Source organism: Trichomycterus rosablanca, chromosome 10, assembly GCF_030014385.1.
Source record: "Trichomycterus rosablanca isolate fTriRos1 chromosome 10, fTriRos1.hap1, whole genome shotgun sequence".
Classification (NCBI taxonomy): Eukaryota; Metazoa; Chordata; class Actinopteri; order Siluriformes; family Trichomycteridae; genus Trichomycterus; species Trichomycterus rosablanca.
In genome coordinates, this window is record NC_085997.1 from 5308369 (window position 1) to 5324159 (window position 15791).

Here is a 15791-nt window from a genome sequence, read left to right on the forward strand (position 1 = left end):
TTGTTTTAAAATTTCATTTTATTTGGCATACTTTGTACCTACCTCAGAAATAAAAGGACATTTATTATTTAGATAAATAAAAAATATAAATATAAAATATGGTATTTTATTGTAGTTTTGTTTAAAGAGAAATAATCAAAGGAAGCTTTGTCATAATCTGTCTTCGGGAACAATCGTGAAAAAATCGTATCGTGAACCAAGTATCGTGAATCGTATCGCATCGCGGGTAGAGTGTATCGTGACATCCCTACCAAAAACACTCAAGCAAACACAAGCATTAAGTTGTAGGATTAAACCCAGAATGATGAAGCGGTTTAACACCGTAATCCACTGTGCCCCATGACTTCTGATATATAAGCTTGTTTGTCTGTTTAGCATTTATTTAAACCTAATAAATTCTTAAACACAAAATGTCATCAAAATTTCAACACACGTACACACGGGTATATTTATCTTATGTAGTACAAATGAAGGTTTCTTTTTTTAAATCGAGCATTTCTAGATTTCTAGGAACACATGGTCTTGCCAGAGGGGGCTGGATCTGTCAAAGTAAAATATTTTAGAGGCTAAGATAGAACGCGTGATAATAACTCCAGCCAGAGGGGAAATCATTATACATTATTGAATTATAAATGGGACGGATGGCATTCATGCTAATTTAGATGTAAAGTATATATACATACTGATCAATCATAACATTAAAACAACCTCATTGTTTCTACACTCACTGTCCATGTTATCAGCTCCACTTACCATATAGAAGCACTCTGTAGTTCTACAATTACTGACTGTAGTCCATCTGTTTCTCTGCATGCTTTGTTAGTCCCTTTTCATGCTGTTCTTTAATGGTCAGGACCCCCACAGGACCACCACAGAGCAGGTATTATTTAGGTGGTGGATCATTCTCAGCACTGCAGTGACACTGACATGGTGGTGGTGTGTTAGTGTGTGTTGTGCTGGTATGAGTGGATCAGACACAGCAATGCTGATGGAGTTTTTAAACACCTCACTGTCACTGCTGGACTGAGAATAGAGAATAGTCTACCAACCACAAACTTCCAGCCAACAGCGCCCCGTGGGCAGCATCCTGTGCCCACTGATAAAGGTCTAGAAGATGACCAACTCAAACAGCAGCAATAGATGAGCGATCGTCTCTGACTTTACATCTACAAGGTGGACCAACTAGGTAGGAGTGTCTAAACGGTGTTTAAAAACTCCAGCAGCGCTGCTGTGTCTGATCCACTCATACCAGCACCAGTGTCACTGCTGTGCTCAGAATGATCCACCACCTGTAGTGGTCCTGGGAGAGTCCTGACCATTGAAGAATAGCATGAAAGGGGGCTAACAAAGCATGCAGAGAAACAGATGGACTACAGTCAGTAATTGTAGAACTACAAAGTGCTTCTATATAAGGAGTTGGTTTTAATGTTATGGTACATGGCAGGGTTTGTATGTATGCGTAACAGTACTGGATGACATTTCCTATAAAGGTCAACAAAGATCATCACCATCATGCCCGGGGTTCGACATAATTTCCACCTCCGCTCTGTCGATATGAAACAATGCTGCACAATCCGTGTACAATCTTTCATCATTGTCATTAATGTGTTTTGTTGGAAGTGTGGGAATTGCCTGTTGCGCTTATTAACCGCCGCGGCGCAGAATGCCTAATTACAATTTGTCAGACGTGATGGCTGAGTAGTACTGAACAAAAGCCCTCTGAGTGAGGAACTATAAACAGCTGTGTCATCTTTATTTCCTCTTTGTTTTATTTCTTGGGCTTTCATCCAATGTAGTAAGAAAGCTTTCCCAGGCTTCGGTATATAAAGAAGTCGTTTGATTTCTACTCAGAGGCAAAATAAAATGCATTTCCTTACACAACAGAAGTCTGATGGTGACAGATCGTCAAAAGTCCTCGTGTTTCTGCAGCAGAGGTTTGGTGAGGCGACCCTGAAAGAGCAGAAGTCAGTGGAAAGTCATACATTAATCATTTTCCTAATAAAAGCATTTCACACTCTGTCCCAACTCCTCACAGTCTGTGCACTATAAATCTGGATTAACATTCATAAGGTCTTGATGGCAGCCAACGTTCAGCTAAGCTGAAGTAAAAAATTATATTTATATATATTTTTTTAATTCTTCCCCTTTTTCTCCCGACTTTTAGCGCGTCCAATTGCCCGATTTAGTGCGCCATGCTTCATCTCCACTAATGCCGGCCCCGGCTCTGACCACAGATGTTCACAAGTCACAAAATACGAGTCCAAGTCGAGTCTTTGGGCTAGAGTCCGAGTCAAGACACGAGTCTTTAGGCTAGAGTCCGAGTCGAGTCACGAGTCTTTAGACTAGAGTCCGAGTCGAGTCACGAGTCTTTAGGCTAGAGTCCGAGTCGAGTCACGAGTCTTTAGGCTAGAGTCAGAGTCGAGTCACGAGTCTTTAGGCTAGAGTCAGAGTCGAGTCACGAGTCTTTAGGCTAGAGTCAGAGTCGAGTCACGAGTTTTTATGCTAGAGTCCGAGTCAAGTCAGGTCACGAGTCTTTAGGCTAGAGTCTGAGTCAAGTCACGAGTCTTTAGGCTAGAGTCCGAGTCGAGTCACGAGTCTTTAGGCTAGAGTCAGAGTCGAGTCACGAGTCTTTAGGCTAGAGTCTGAGTCGAGTCACGAGTCTTTAGGCTAGAGTCTGAGTCCAGACACGAGTCTTTAGGCTAGAGTCCGAGTCGAGTCACGAGTCTTTGGGCTAGAGTCCGAGTCGCGTCACGAGTCTTTAGGCTAGAGTCCGAGTCGAGTCACGAGTCTTTAGACTAGAGTCCGAGTCGAGTCACGAGTCATTAGGCTAGAGTCCGAGTCGAGTCACGAGTCTTTAGGCTAGAGTCAGAGTCGAGTCACGAGTCTTTATGCTAGAGTCCGAGTCAGGTCACGAGTCTTTAGTCTAGAGTCCGAGTCAAGTCAAGTCACGAGTCTTTAGGCTAGAGTCTGAGTCAAGTCACAAGTCTTTAGGCTAGAGTCCGAGTCGAGTCACGAGTCTTTAGGCTAGAGTCTGAGTCGAGTCACGAGTCTTTAGGCTAGAGTCAGAGTCGCGTCACGAGTCTTTAGGCTAGAGTCCGAGTCGAGTCACGAGTCTTTGGGCTAGAGTCCGAGTCACGAGTCTTTGGGCTAGAGTCCGAGTCGCGTCACGAGTCTTTGGGCTAGAGTCCGAGTCGAGTCACGAGTCTTTAGGCTAGAGTCCGAGTCACGTCACGAGTCTTTAGGCTAGTGTCTGAGTCACGTCACGAGTCTTTAGGCTAGAGTCCGAGTCGAGTCACGAGTCTTTAGGCTAGAGTCCGAGTCGAGTCACGAGTCTTTAGGCTAGAGTCAGAGTCGAGTCACGGTCACGAGTCTTTAGGCTAGAGTCAGAGTCAAGACACGAGTCTTTAGGCTAGAGTCCGAGTCAAGACACGAGTGTTTTAACTAATGTTGCTGACTTTTGTTGTCCACAAGTAATTTTTTGTGAGTCACGAGTCAAGTCTGAAGTCGCTGTGTGTGTCTGGCTCTGACTGAAGAGAACGAAGCTAACCCACCACGTGCCCCCTCCGACACGTTGTTCATGTGGCTGCTCAGCCCAGCCGGCAGGCAGAGCTCAGACTCTATACGATGTATTCGAGATCCCAGCTCTGGTGTGCTAGCGTGTGTTTTTACCGCTGCGCCACCTGAGCGGCCCTTTCATACTTTTTAATGCAGATTTAATTTACATTTTTTTAGTTTTCCCACCTACTGTTCATAATATTGTGGAAAGATTCAGGGGAAATCTGGGGAAATCTCATTCCGTTTGGGGCAAAACCTGGAAACCACAGTGAACCTTGAGCTCTCAGATGGCATTACATGAGAAACCGTCATGCTACTGTGATAAATCTAGCCACACTGGCTTGGGAGTACTTCAGAAAACCATCGTCACTCATCACAGTAGTTTCAGTAGTATCTCTAAAACCACTGGATTGCTTAGTATGATCATACAGTATGTTCAGTAAGTATTAAGACTCATTTCATAGTTTTTAATGCAGATTTAATTGTAATTTTCTGAAGTTTCACCATCTACTGTTCATAATATTGTGGAAAGATTCAGGGAATCTGGAGCAATCTCAGTCAGTGAAGTGCGTGTAGTTTAAGATCTCAGATGGCTTTACATGAGAAACCATCATGCCACGGTGGTTAATATAGCCACACTGGCTTGGGAGTACTTCAGAAAACCATCGTCACTTATCACAGGATTGCTTTTTATGATTATACAGTGGATTCACTATTAGTATTCAGACGTTTCACCATCCACTGTTCATAATATTGTGGAACGATTCAGGGAATCTGGAGCAATCTCAGTCCGTGTAAGGCAAAACTGGAAACCACTGTTGTATGTGCATGAACTTTGAGCTCTCAGATGGCATTACATGCCACACTGGCTTGGGAGTACTTCAAAAAATCATTGTCACTTCTGGTGGTTTTTAAATAGTTAAAACCACTAGATTGCTTAGAATGATCATACAGTGTATTCGATTAATCTCCAGACTCCTTTTGGTGTGGATTTAATTGTAATTCTTCAGAAGTTTCACCATCTACTGTTCATAATATTGTGGAAAGATTCAGGGAATCTGAAGAAATTTCAGTCCATGTAGGGCAAAAACTTGGGAGTACTTCAGAAAACCATCGTCACTTATCACAGTGGTTTTTAATGGTTACATTTTTTGGTGCGGATTTAATTTTAAATGGATATTATTGCTGTTTTAACCCCTCAATCTAATCTTCTTTATTCAACAGTCCAAAGAACGAATTACTATTGTTTTCACTGATCAACTTTATTGTATTTTATAAATAAAAACACATTATTATTGGTTACCTATAAAATGATAGGCACTGATGCCTGCAACACACTCAAAAAAGTTGGGACAGTGGCAAAATAAGAGTAAAATCTTTAGAAAATATGGGTGAGACAATCATTATTGGGTATAAAAGGAGGATTCATCTTTACAAGCAATGATAAGTCATGGCTCTCAAACTTCAGGAGAGAAATGTCAATCAGTTTCACCATCTACTGTTCATTATATTGTGAAAAGATTCAGGGAATCTGGAGAACAATTGTGGAAGTGAAGGCACAGGACTGCTTGTTATGATCATACAGTATTGTTCACTAAGTATTAAGACTCATTTTGTACTTTTTAATGCAGTTTTAATTTGAATTTTTTTATTTTACCATCTACTGTCCATTATATTGTGGAATGATTCAGGAAATCTGGAGAAATCTCAGTCTGTTTGGGGCAAAACCCAGAAATCACAGTGAATTTTGAGCTCTCAGATGGCATTAAATGACAAACCATGATGCTACTGTGATAAATACAGCCACATTGGCTTGGGAGTACTTCAGAAAACCATTGTCACTTATCACAAGATTGCTTTTTATGATTATACAGTGGATTCACTAAGTATTCAGACATTTCACCATCCACTGTTCATAATATTGTGGAAAGATTCAGGGAATCTGGAGAAATCTTAGTCCGTGTAGGCCAAGACTCGGAAACCACAGTGAACTTTGAGCTCTCAGATGGCATTACATGAGAAACTGTTGCGCTACTGTGATAAATCTAGCCACCTTGGCTTGGGAGGACTTCAGAAAACCATTGTCACTTATCACAGTCTACCGCTGGGTCAAGAAATGCAACCCGAAACTCTATTACACAAAAATAAAGCCTTAGATCAATTCTATGTAGAAACGTCTTCGAGTTCTCCGGGCCCGAGCTCATCTCAGATGGACCGAAAGACAGTGGAAATGTGTTCTGTGGTCAGATGAGTCCACGGTTTAGCTGGTTTTTGGGAATAATGGATGTTCTCCATTTACACTGATGACAGGACAGGTCGTTTAGTTACATGTTTCATCAGTTTAAGTTCAAGGAGAATTTCGCCTCTCCAAAAAATGACACAGTTTTAAAAGCTAAATTAAACACTTCAGCGTTCTTTAAAACTGTGAAAATCGATTTCTCCTTTGTGTCTGCGAGTCCTGTCCAACTATGTTATGTTTTTAAAACTTTAGCACAAACTGAGCTAAAGTTAAATCAAACTGAACTTAGAGCAGTGGCAAGCTGTCAAAACAGTGTGGTAAAGCAGTGAATCTGCTCGGTGCGTGATGGCAATCAAGTGTATTGCTTTACTCTGTAGGAAACAGTGGCACAGCTAGCGCCTTGCTGCGTATATACAGTGTATCACAAAAGTGAGTACACCCCTCACATTTCTGCAAATATTTTATTATATCATTTCATGGGACAACACTATAGAAATAAAACTTGGATATAACTTAGAGTAGTCAGTGTACAACTTGTATAGCAGTGTAGATTTACTGTCTTCTGAAAATAACTCAACACACAGCCATTAATGTCTAAATAGCTGGCAACATAAGTGAATACACCCCACAGTGAACATGTCCAAATTGTGCCCAAAGTGTCAATATTTTGTGTGACCACCATTATTATCCAGCACTGCCTTAACCCTCCTGGGCATGGAATTCACCAGAGCTGCACAGGTTGCTACTGGAATCCTCTTCCACTCCTCCATGATGACATCACGGAGCTGGTGGATGTTAGACACCTTGAACTCCTCCACCTTCCACTTGAGGATGCGCCACAGGTGCTCAATTGGGTTTAGTCCATCACCTTTACCTTCAGCTTCCTCAGCAAGGCAGTTGTCATCTTGGAGGTTGTGTTTGGGGTCGTTATCCTGTTGGAAAACTGCCATGAGGCCCAGTTTTCGAAGGGAGGGGATCATGCTCTGTTTCAGAATGTCACAGTACATGTTGGAATTCATGTTTCCCTCAATGAACTGCAGCTCCCCAGTGCCAGCAACACTCATGCAGCCCAAGACCATGATGCTACCACCACCATGCTTGACTGTAGGCAAGATACAGTTGTCTTGGTACTTCTCACCAGGGTGCAGCCACACATGCTGGACACCATCTGAGCCAAACAAGTTTATCTTGGTCTCGTCAGACCACAGGGCATTCCAGTAATCCATGTTCTTGGACTGCTTGTCTTCAGCAAACTGTTTGCGGGCTTTCTTGTGCGTCAGCTTCCTTCTGGGATGACGACCATGCAGACCGAGTTGATGCAGTGTGCGGCGTATGGTCTGAGCACTGACAGGCTGACCTCCCACGTCTTCAACCTCTGCAGCAATGCTGGCAGCACTCATGTGTCTATTTTTTAAAGCCAACCTCTGGATATGACGCCGAACACGTGGACTCAACTTCTTTGGTCGACCCTGGCGAAGCCTGTTCCGAGTGGAACCTGTCCTGGAAAACCGCTGTATGACCTTGGCCACCATGCTGTAGCTCAGTTTCAGGGTGTTAGCAATCTTCTTATAGCCCAGGCCATCTTTGTGGAGAGCAACAATTCTATTTATCACATCCTCAGAGAGTTCTTTGCCATGAGGTGCCATGTTGAATATCCAGTGGCCAGTATGAGAGAATTGTACCCAAAACACCAAATTTAACAGCCCTGCTCCCCATTTACACCTGGGACCTTGACACATGACACCAGGGAGGGACAACGACACATTTGGGCACAATTTGGACATGTTCACTGTGGGGTGTACTCACTTATGTTGCCAGCTATTTAGACATTAATGGCTGTGTGTTCAGTTATTTTCAGAAGACAGTAAATCTACACTGCTATACAAGCTGTACACTGACTACTCTAAGTTATATCCAAGTTTCATGTCTATAGTGTTGTCCCATGAAAAGATATAATGAAATATTTGCAGAAATGTGAGGGGTGTACTCACTTTTGTGATACACTGTATATTACTTGGTGCTGCATGTAGTGTGAGTGCTGCACAGGTCCAGGGTCAGGGTTTAAACCTTGCCTTTGCTAACTGTCTCTGTGGGGTTTGGTGTTTTCTCCCTGCATCCTTGATTTCTTAATCATCAATCTTAATAAATAATCTTCATCTGTACGTCGGTCTCATTTTGTTTTCATGCATTAGTTGTCTGTTTTAACACCGCTTCATCCCGGTCAGGGTCACGGTGGGTCTGATTCATTGGGTGCGAGACAGGAATCACCTTAGTTCACAATAACAGCAACACAAGAGGCGAAAACAAACCATATGAGCCTGGTTTTCTGGAGAAAATGTGGTATCTCCGGCTCATCAGTGCTAATGACACTGCTACTTGAGAATCTAATTAGCCAGAGAAGCTGTCTGCACGTTCACAATTTATGCAAACTAAAACCGTGCTAACTGTAGCGCCAAGACTGTAAAGTGGAAGGCGAATGAGTTTGATTCATTTTAGAAGAAGATAGGATCCTTCGAGGCAGAACATTTCGAACGTAAAAAGATGTTTTGTTCTGCGTATCGGCTCATCGTTTGCTAATTCAGTGAAAGCAGACGTGTTGCAGCCATCAAATAAAAGCTTTAATTACCTCTCAAGAAACTGAACTGAGTTTAACTGAGTTTAAATGTGTTGCTTCACTACTGCCTAGTTTTATCCCCTTAATTATGTAAAAATTCCTGTGTCTGCTTAGGTTTCCTCCGGGAGCTCCGGTTTCCTCCCATAGTCCAAAGACATGCAGTCAGGTTAACTGGAGACACAAAATTGCCCTAAATGTGTGTGTGTGTGTGTAAATGTGTATGTGTACTACTATTACAACTATTATTATTACTACTAAAAATACTACTACTATTATTACTACTACTACAACAAATACTACTACTATTATTATTACTACTACAAATACTGCTATTACTACTACTACGAATACTACTACTATTACTGCTACTACTACAAATACTACTGGTATTATTACTACTACTACAAATACTACTACTATTGCTACTATTATTATTACTACTAAAAATACTACTACTATTATTACTACTACTACTACAAATACTACTACTATTATTACTACAACTACAAAAACTACTACTACAAATACTACTACTACTACTAGTACTACTACTACACAAACTACTAGTACTACTACTACTACTACTACAAATACTACTATTACTATTATCACTACTACAAAGACTACTACTATTATTATTACTACTACAAAAGCTACTACTATTATTACTACTACACATACTACTACTGTTATTATTACTACTACTACTACAAATACTACTACTATTATTACTACTACAAATACTACTACTACTATTATTACTACTACTACCAGTATTACTACTACTACACAAACTACTAGTATTACTACTACTACTATTATTATTACTACTACTACTACTACAAATACTACTACTATTACTATTATCACTACTACAAAGACTACTACTATTACTACTACTACTATTATTATTACTACTACTACTACAAATACTACTATTACTATTATCACTACTACAAAGACTACTACTATTATTATTACTACTACAAAAGCTACTACTATTATTACTACTACACATACTACTACTGTTATTATTACTACTACTACTACAAATACTACTACTATTATTACTACTACAAATACTACTACTACTATTATTACTACTACTACCAGTATTACTACTACTACACAAACTACTAGTATTACTACTACTACTATTATTATTACTACTACTACTACTACAAATACTACTACTATTACTATCACTACTACAAAGACTACTACTATTACTACTACTACTATTATTATTACTACTACAAAAGCTACTACTATTATTACTACTACAAATACTACTACTATTATTACTACAACTACTACTACAAAACTACTAGTTATTATTACTACTACTACTACAAATACTACTACTATTATTACTACAACTACTACTACAAAACTACTACTGTTATTATTACTACTACTACTACAAATACTACTACTATTATTACTAATACTACAAATACTACTACTATTATTACTACTACTACTACTACAAATACTACTATTATTACTACTACTACAAATACTACTACTATTATTACTACTACTACAAAAACTACTACTATTATTACTACTACTACTACAAATACTACTATTATTACTACTACTACAAATACTACTACTATTATTACTACTACTACTACAAATACTACTATTATTACTACTACACTACTACAAATACTACTATTATTATTACTACTACTACAAATACTACTACTATTACTACTACTACAAATACTACTATTATTATTACTACTACTACAAATACTACTACTACTAATAATAATAACAATATCATTATATTAAAGATCAAAATATTTCAGAAACAATAAAAAGTAAGAAAACAGTAAGTTAGAAAACAGTAGAAAATTAAAAGTAATTAATTTTTTGGACTTTTGAACAATATTCACAAACTCGCTGCACTTCATGATGAGGTAGTGCACATGTACATTTTTATTCATTTATTTTTGATATATTTGGTTCCCATTCTTACTTCGTACACAGAGTTTATATTCGTGTTTACAGATAACAGTCGGTACATAATGATGGTGGCTTGAGGACGCAGGCACAGCAAACAGTACTATTGGGACACACTGCCACCTGTTGAGGAAGCTCCGACAGTACATGTGATTCAAACAGGATCGTCTTGGTCTTCATGAGAAATACAAAACCAAAACCTCAAGTACTAAATGTAGGAGTCATGCTCTGGCTTAAACTGTTTACTAGCTTATGATAAATAAATAAAACATGCTATCTGAACGACGAGTGCAGTCAAGTTTATGCATAATACATTTGTTTGTCTTTAAAAGTGCCGAGTCAAGTATATTCAAACACCAGTTACATAGAAAGTGAACAAGACTTGAGGTAATACACTGGAACCTCGATTTAATGGACTTCGGATTTAACAGCCAAAATATGGAAAACCAAAAATATTGTTAAAAATTTCAGCGAGACACGTACCAAGACCAGTAAATTAAGTAGTTCAGTAAATGTCCACTAGCCGGCGACATCTCTCTGTTTACATACGTGATAGGCTTTATTTTGCTGGGAGGCTCGCTTTGTTCTCTTTGTAGTTCTACAATTACTGACTGTAGTCCTTGCTGTTCTTCGATGGTCGGGACCCCCCACAGGACCACTACAGAGCAGGTTTTATTTAGGTGGTGGGTCATTCTCAGCACTGCACTGACACTGACATGGTGGTGGTGTGTTAGTGTGTGTTGTGCTGGTATGAGTCGATAAGACACAGCAATACTGATGTCCCTGCTGGACTGAGAATAATCCACCAAACCAACAGCGTCCCATGGGCAGCATCCTGTGACCACTGATGACGGTCTAGAAGATGACCAAGTCAAACAGGAGCAATAGATGAGCGATCTTCTCTGACTTTACATCTACAAGGAGTGTCTAATAGAGTGGACAGTGAGTGGACACAGTCAGTGCTTCTATATGGTAAGTGGAGCTGATAAAATGGACATTATGGCTGATCAGTGTATAGTCCTATTAAAGTGCAGTTCTGTAGCCCCAATAAATAGTTCTGCCCAAGGTTTCATAAATTAAATGATTTGATTGTACTATATATAACAAAATGTACTCAGCACAGCTTCATATTAACTAATCTTTTATGATATGAAAGTTCATAGTGTCATAAAGATAAATTGCGACATTACGACTTTGGTCAGACTGCGACTTTGGCAAGAGTCTCGCTGAGATGTAAACTGTCCTCTGATTCATCCAAGTCCTTGATGTTACGTTTCTCAAACTCGGCGGCGATTTCTGCCACCGTTTTCCCTTTGGTCTCGGGTAAGACGAGGGCGACGAATATGGAGGACGCCGCGCACACTCCGCAGAAGGGGACGAAACAGAACTGGCCCAGGCTGTTGACGATAAAAGGGAAGACCATTCCCATCAGGAAGAGGTTGAGCCACATCATGGAGCCGGCGATCGTGTAGGCCGCGGGCCGTGCCATCTGGGTGAAGAGCTCGGCGGGGAGTATACCGGTCACCCCGGCGGGACCCATTCCGAAACTCAAGATGTACGCGAAGACGCATGCCACGCTCAAGTAGGGCATGCCGGAGACGTGGTTTTGTAGGCAGAGAGAGACGGTGAAGACGACCGCCCAGCAAGCCATGAGGGCGTACCCGCCGACAAGGAGCGGGCGCCGCCCGACTCTTTCGATCAGCAAGTTGGATATTATGGCTGAGCTTAACTCGCAAGCGCCTGTTCCAATGGTAGCGTACTGCATCTTATCGGTGGGTATATCCGCCGCCTGGAAGATGTACGACGCGTAGAAATAGATGGCATCGTTTCCGCAAAGCATCATAGAGCTGCTGGCTACCATGACGATGCAGAGCTGTCTGCGCAGGCTCCGGTCGGACAGTAGCTCCCAGGGCGATTTAGCCCTCGCCTCGCCGGCGGCTTTCTGTTCTTCTAGGATCTCGTCCATCTCGGAGCTGGACACGTCACAGCCCCTGAGACGTACGAGGGCGCGACTGCACGCCTCTTTGTCCCCTCTGTCGATCAACAGGTAGCGTGGGCTTTCCGGAAACCAGGGTAGAGTGAGAAGCTGAAGCAGGCCGGGTATGGCGTTACTCGCTAGGAGGTACGGCCAGACACCTTCGCTCCCCAAGATTTCGGTCAGACCGGTCACCTGGCCCAGGACGATTCCCATCGCGGTGAACACGGCGGAGGAAAAGGCGACGGCGCCCCTCAGAGCCTTGGGAGCACTCTCGCCGAAATACATGGGCTGGACGTTCATGCTCACCCCTGCGTTAACACCGACGAGGAGTCGAGCGAGCATGATCATCTCGAAGGATCTGGCGGAGCGGCTGCCCAGGGCTAGGACGACACTCGCCAAGAGGAAGCAGTTATTCAGGAGCAGGGCTTGTCGACGTCCGAATCGGATGGCCATCGGACCGGCCAGCAGTGACCCCAGCAGTCCGCCAAGGGAAAATGCAGAGACGATAAAAGTCCAAATGAGAACCACCTGGTTGGAGTCCAGTGCTGTGCCCCACCTGTCCACACATGTCTCATTGATGAACTTTTGGATGTAAGCGGTGGGTGCGTTGACGATGGCCAGGTTGTAGCCGTACTGAAAGGTCCCTCCAATAGCAGCAGAGCACACAGTCAGTACCAGAGTAAAAGAGCAATCCCTTTTATCAACTGCTCCGGTCATTTTTAATAGTAAAAGAATAAAGACCGCTTATAAAATATACATAAATAACATAAATACATACAAGAACCCTGTGGCAAAGATACCCTGAGGAATGAGGATCTACATTAACTGACTGAGGTCAGCCAAACAGCAGCACTTAGTGTGGTTCATACATTATCACTGTAGTGATCTGTGAAAGAAGACACCACGTTCTGTAACATAAACCGGCTCCATTGTTGCTTTTCAAAATAAAAGTCACGTAGACTTGCGTTTTCACCCTACGTCCATTTCAAAATAAAAGCCCAAACCGAGGATTTGGATTTCATGTAGTCACGCTTGCCAATGTTATATTCAAAATTATAATATTTATAACCTTAATGTAAAGTATGTAAAGATTACAAAAATACGTACATTTTAACACCATTAACACATTTTAACACCACCATTAACACCAGGCATTTTATTTATTTATTACACCGGTACCTCATCACTGCAAATTATGTTATATTTCATACTTAGTGTGTATATATTTTTTACTTTACTTAACGTTTATTTTATGTCTGTGTATTTACAATGTATGTGCAATAGTGTTTTTTATTTTTTTCACTTAATGTATATCTTTTTTTAAAACTTAATGTATATTTTGTCTTGTACATGCTCTTTTTTTGTTTTATATTCTGCACATTGGAGCTTGGGAAACGCAATCTAGTTCAGCTGTGCACTCCTAGCTGTATAGTCTGAATGACAATAAAGTTCACTTTGACATTCATTTATTAATTGTCTGTTTTACCTCTGCTTTGTCCTATCCAGGGTCGTGGTGGGTGTGATTCACTGGGCAAAAAAAGCAGGAAACAGCAGGAGACTTTCATCAGATTGTGATCACTAAGGAGATGCTCGATGTCATGGTAACATGGTAACACTAAGCGGTACTCTACACACGCACGTCATTTTGACTTTACCATCTCCAATTAACCTGACTGCATGTCTTTGGACTGTGGGAGGAAACCGGGGCAAACGGACGCAGACACGGGGAGAACATGCAAACCCCACACAGAAAGGACCCAGGATCTTCTTTCTGTAAGCTATTGTGCTCCACTTACCATATAGAAGCACTTTGTAGTTCTACAATTACTGACTGTAGTCCATCTGTTTCTCTGCATGCTTTGTTAGCCCCCGTTCATGCTGTTCTTCAATGGTCAGGACCCCCACAGGACCACCACAGAGCAGGTATTATTTAGGTGGTGGACCCCTCACATCCTGGATACAAACTTTTTAACCTCCTGCCCTCTGGTAGGCGCTACAGAACCCTGGACACAAAAACCAACAGAGATGCCATCAAACTCATTAACTACAACTGACCTGTTGTTTATATCCCACACCACACTGCCACACTGCACTTTACATATACTTGCATTGTACAGTATTATACCTTAATGTAATTTGTATTTTTATTATTTATCCTAGGCTATTTTTCTATTTGTTGTATATATGCAAATTTTACTAGCTTTTTATAATTTGTACATTGTCTGTTTAGTGTTTTGTAGAGAGCTACCAACAGCCGAAAACAAATTCCTTGTACGTGGAAACATACTTGGTGAATAAAGCTGATTCTAATACAGCGGTACCTTGTAACTCAACGTCCCCTAAACTCAACATCTTTGACGCTTCACTGTTTCCCTTAAACTCAACGTATTCAGTTTGTTTTAAACAAATATTTATTTAATTTTGAATTAAAAAACGTCATCAAAGTGCGAACATATGAGACGAACCTGCATTTGTGTCGAATACCCATCAAATCCACTCTGAAAGCTCCACATGTTTTGTGTGTGTTTATCTGGATTTTCCTCACTGTTTCACTTTTAAACTTGTGTTACAGCTCAGGGTGCTGAGAAATGATGAGAATCAGCTTTTTTCTAAAATAGAGAGTCTAAAGTTTCTCATGTGAATGCGCCGGTACTGAACGGAATACGGTATTCCAAGATCAAGCATCTTCACGATTAAGAAGCATAAGGAAACAATTAAGAATTTTTTTATTGATTTTTAACTGTTTTTAATTATATTTCAGTGTTTGTTTATATTATATTTGTGTTTTTTCAGTGTAAAAGTGTCAAAAACTATATGCAGTTCCACAGAACCATGAAACTCATTAACAGGTTTTCCATACATCCCTATGGGAAAAAAATACCTTAAAACTCGACGCCACTCCCAGAACTAATTGATGTTGAGTTTCATGGTACGACTGTATTTATTTTGTCAAGAAAAGTAAAAAATGATCTTGGCAGCGGTGGGATTCGAACCCACGCCCCCGAAGAGACTGGAGCCTTAATCCAGCGCCTTAGACCGCTCGGCCACGCTACCTTGACGACGCTGTTTGACAAGAAGACACTTAATAGTGTAAAGTATTGTAATACTACGCTATTAATTGTACAAAACCTCGGCGACATCTCTCTGTTTACATACGTGATAGGCTTTATTTTGCTGGGAGGCTCGCTTTGTTCTCAATTTTTTCTCGATGTTTTATGCCAAAGTTTTGCTTAGTTATGCACCAGCACTGCTCCAATAGCCACCAGCAGTGCTTCAGACTCAGAATAATACAGCATTAGAGTCCCCACTATACGATCACGGCAAAAAAACATCTACACCACTTAAGGTATATGAAATTTCTGCCCAGTAGTACAGTACACTCATTTTAATATATGTATGTATATATGTGCATGTTTAGCACTTTTGTGGAC

At 40.9% G+C, this 15791-nt stretch overlaps 1 protein-coding gene and 1 non-coding gene across 2 annotated transcripts; both read right to left on the reverse strand.

The window, feature by feature from the left end:
• Positions 1-10805: 10805 nt before the first annotated feature.
• On the reverse strand, positions 10806-13077 carry LOC134321594 (solute carrier family 2, facilitated glucose transporter member 11). Its single transcript, XM_063003401.1, has one exon. It carries the CDS (start codon positions 13075-13077, stop codon positions 11581-11583), a length of 1497 nt encoding a protein of 498 aa, XP_062859471.1. The 3' UTR covers positions 10806-11580.
• A 2255-nt stretch (positions 13078-15332) lies between these two features.
• On the reverse strand, positions 15333-15414 carry trnal-aag (transfer RNA leucine (anticodon AAG)). Its single transcript has one exon. It is a non-coding gene; the product is annotated as a tRNA-Leu (tRNA).
• Between the last annotated feature and the right edge of the window lie 377 nt (positions 15415-15791).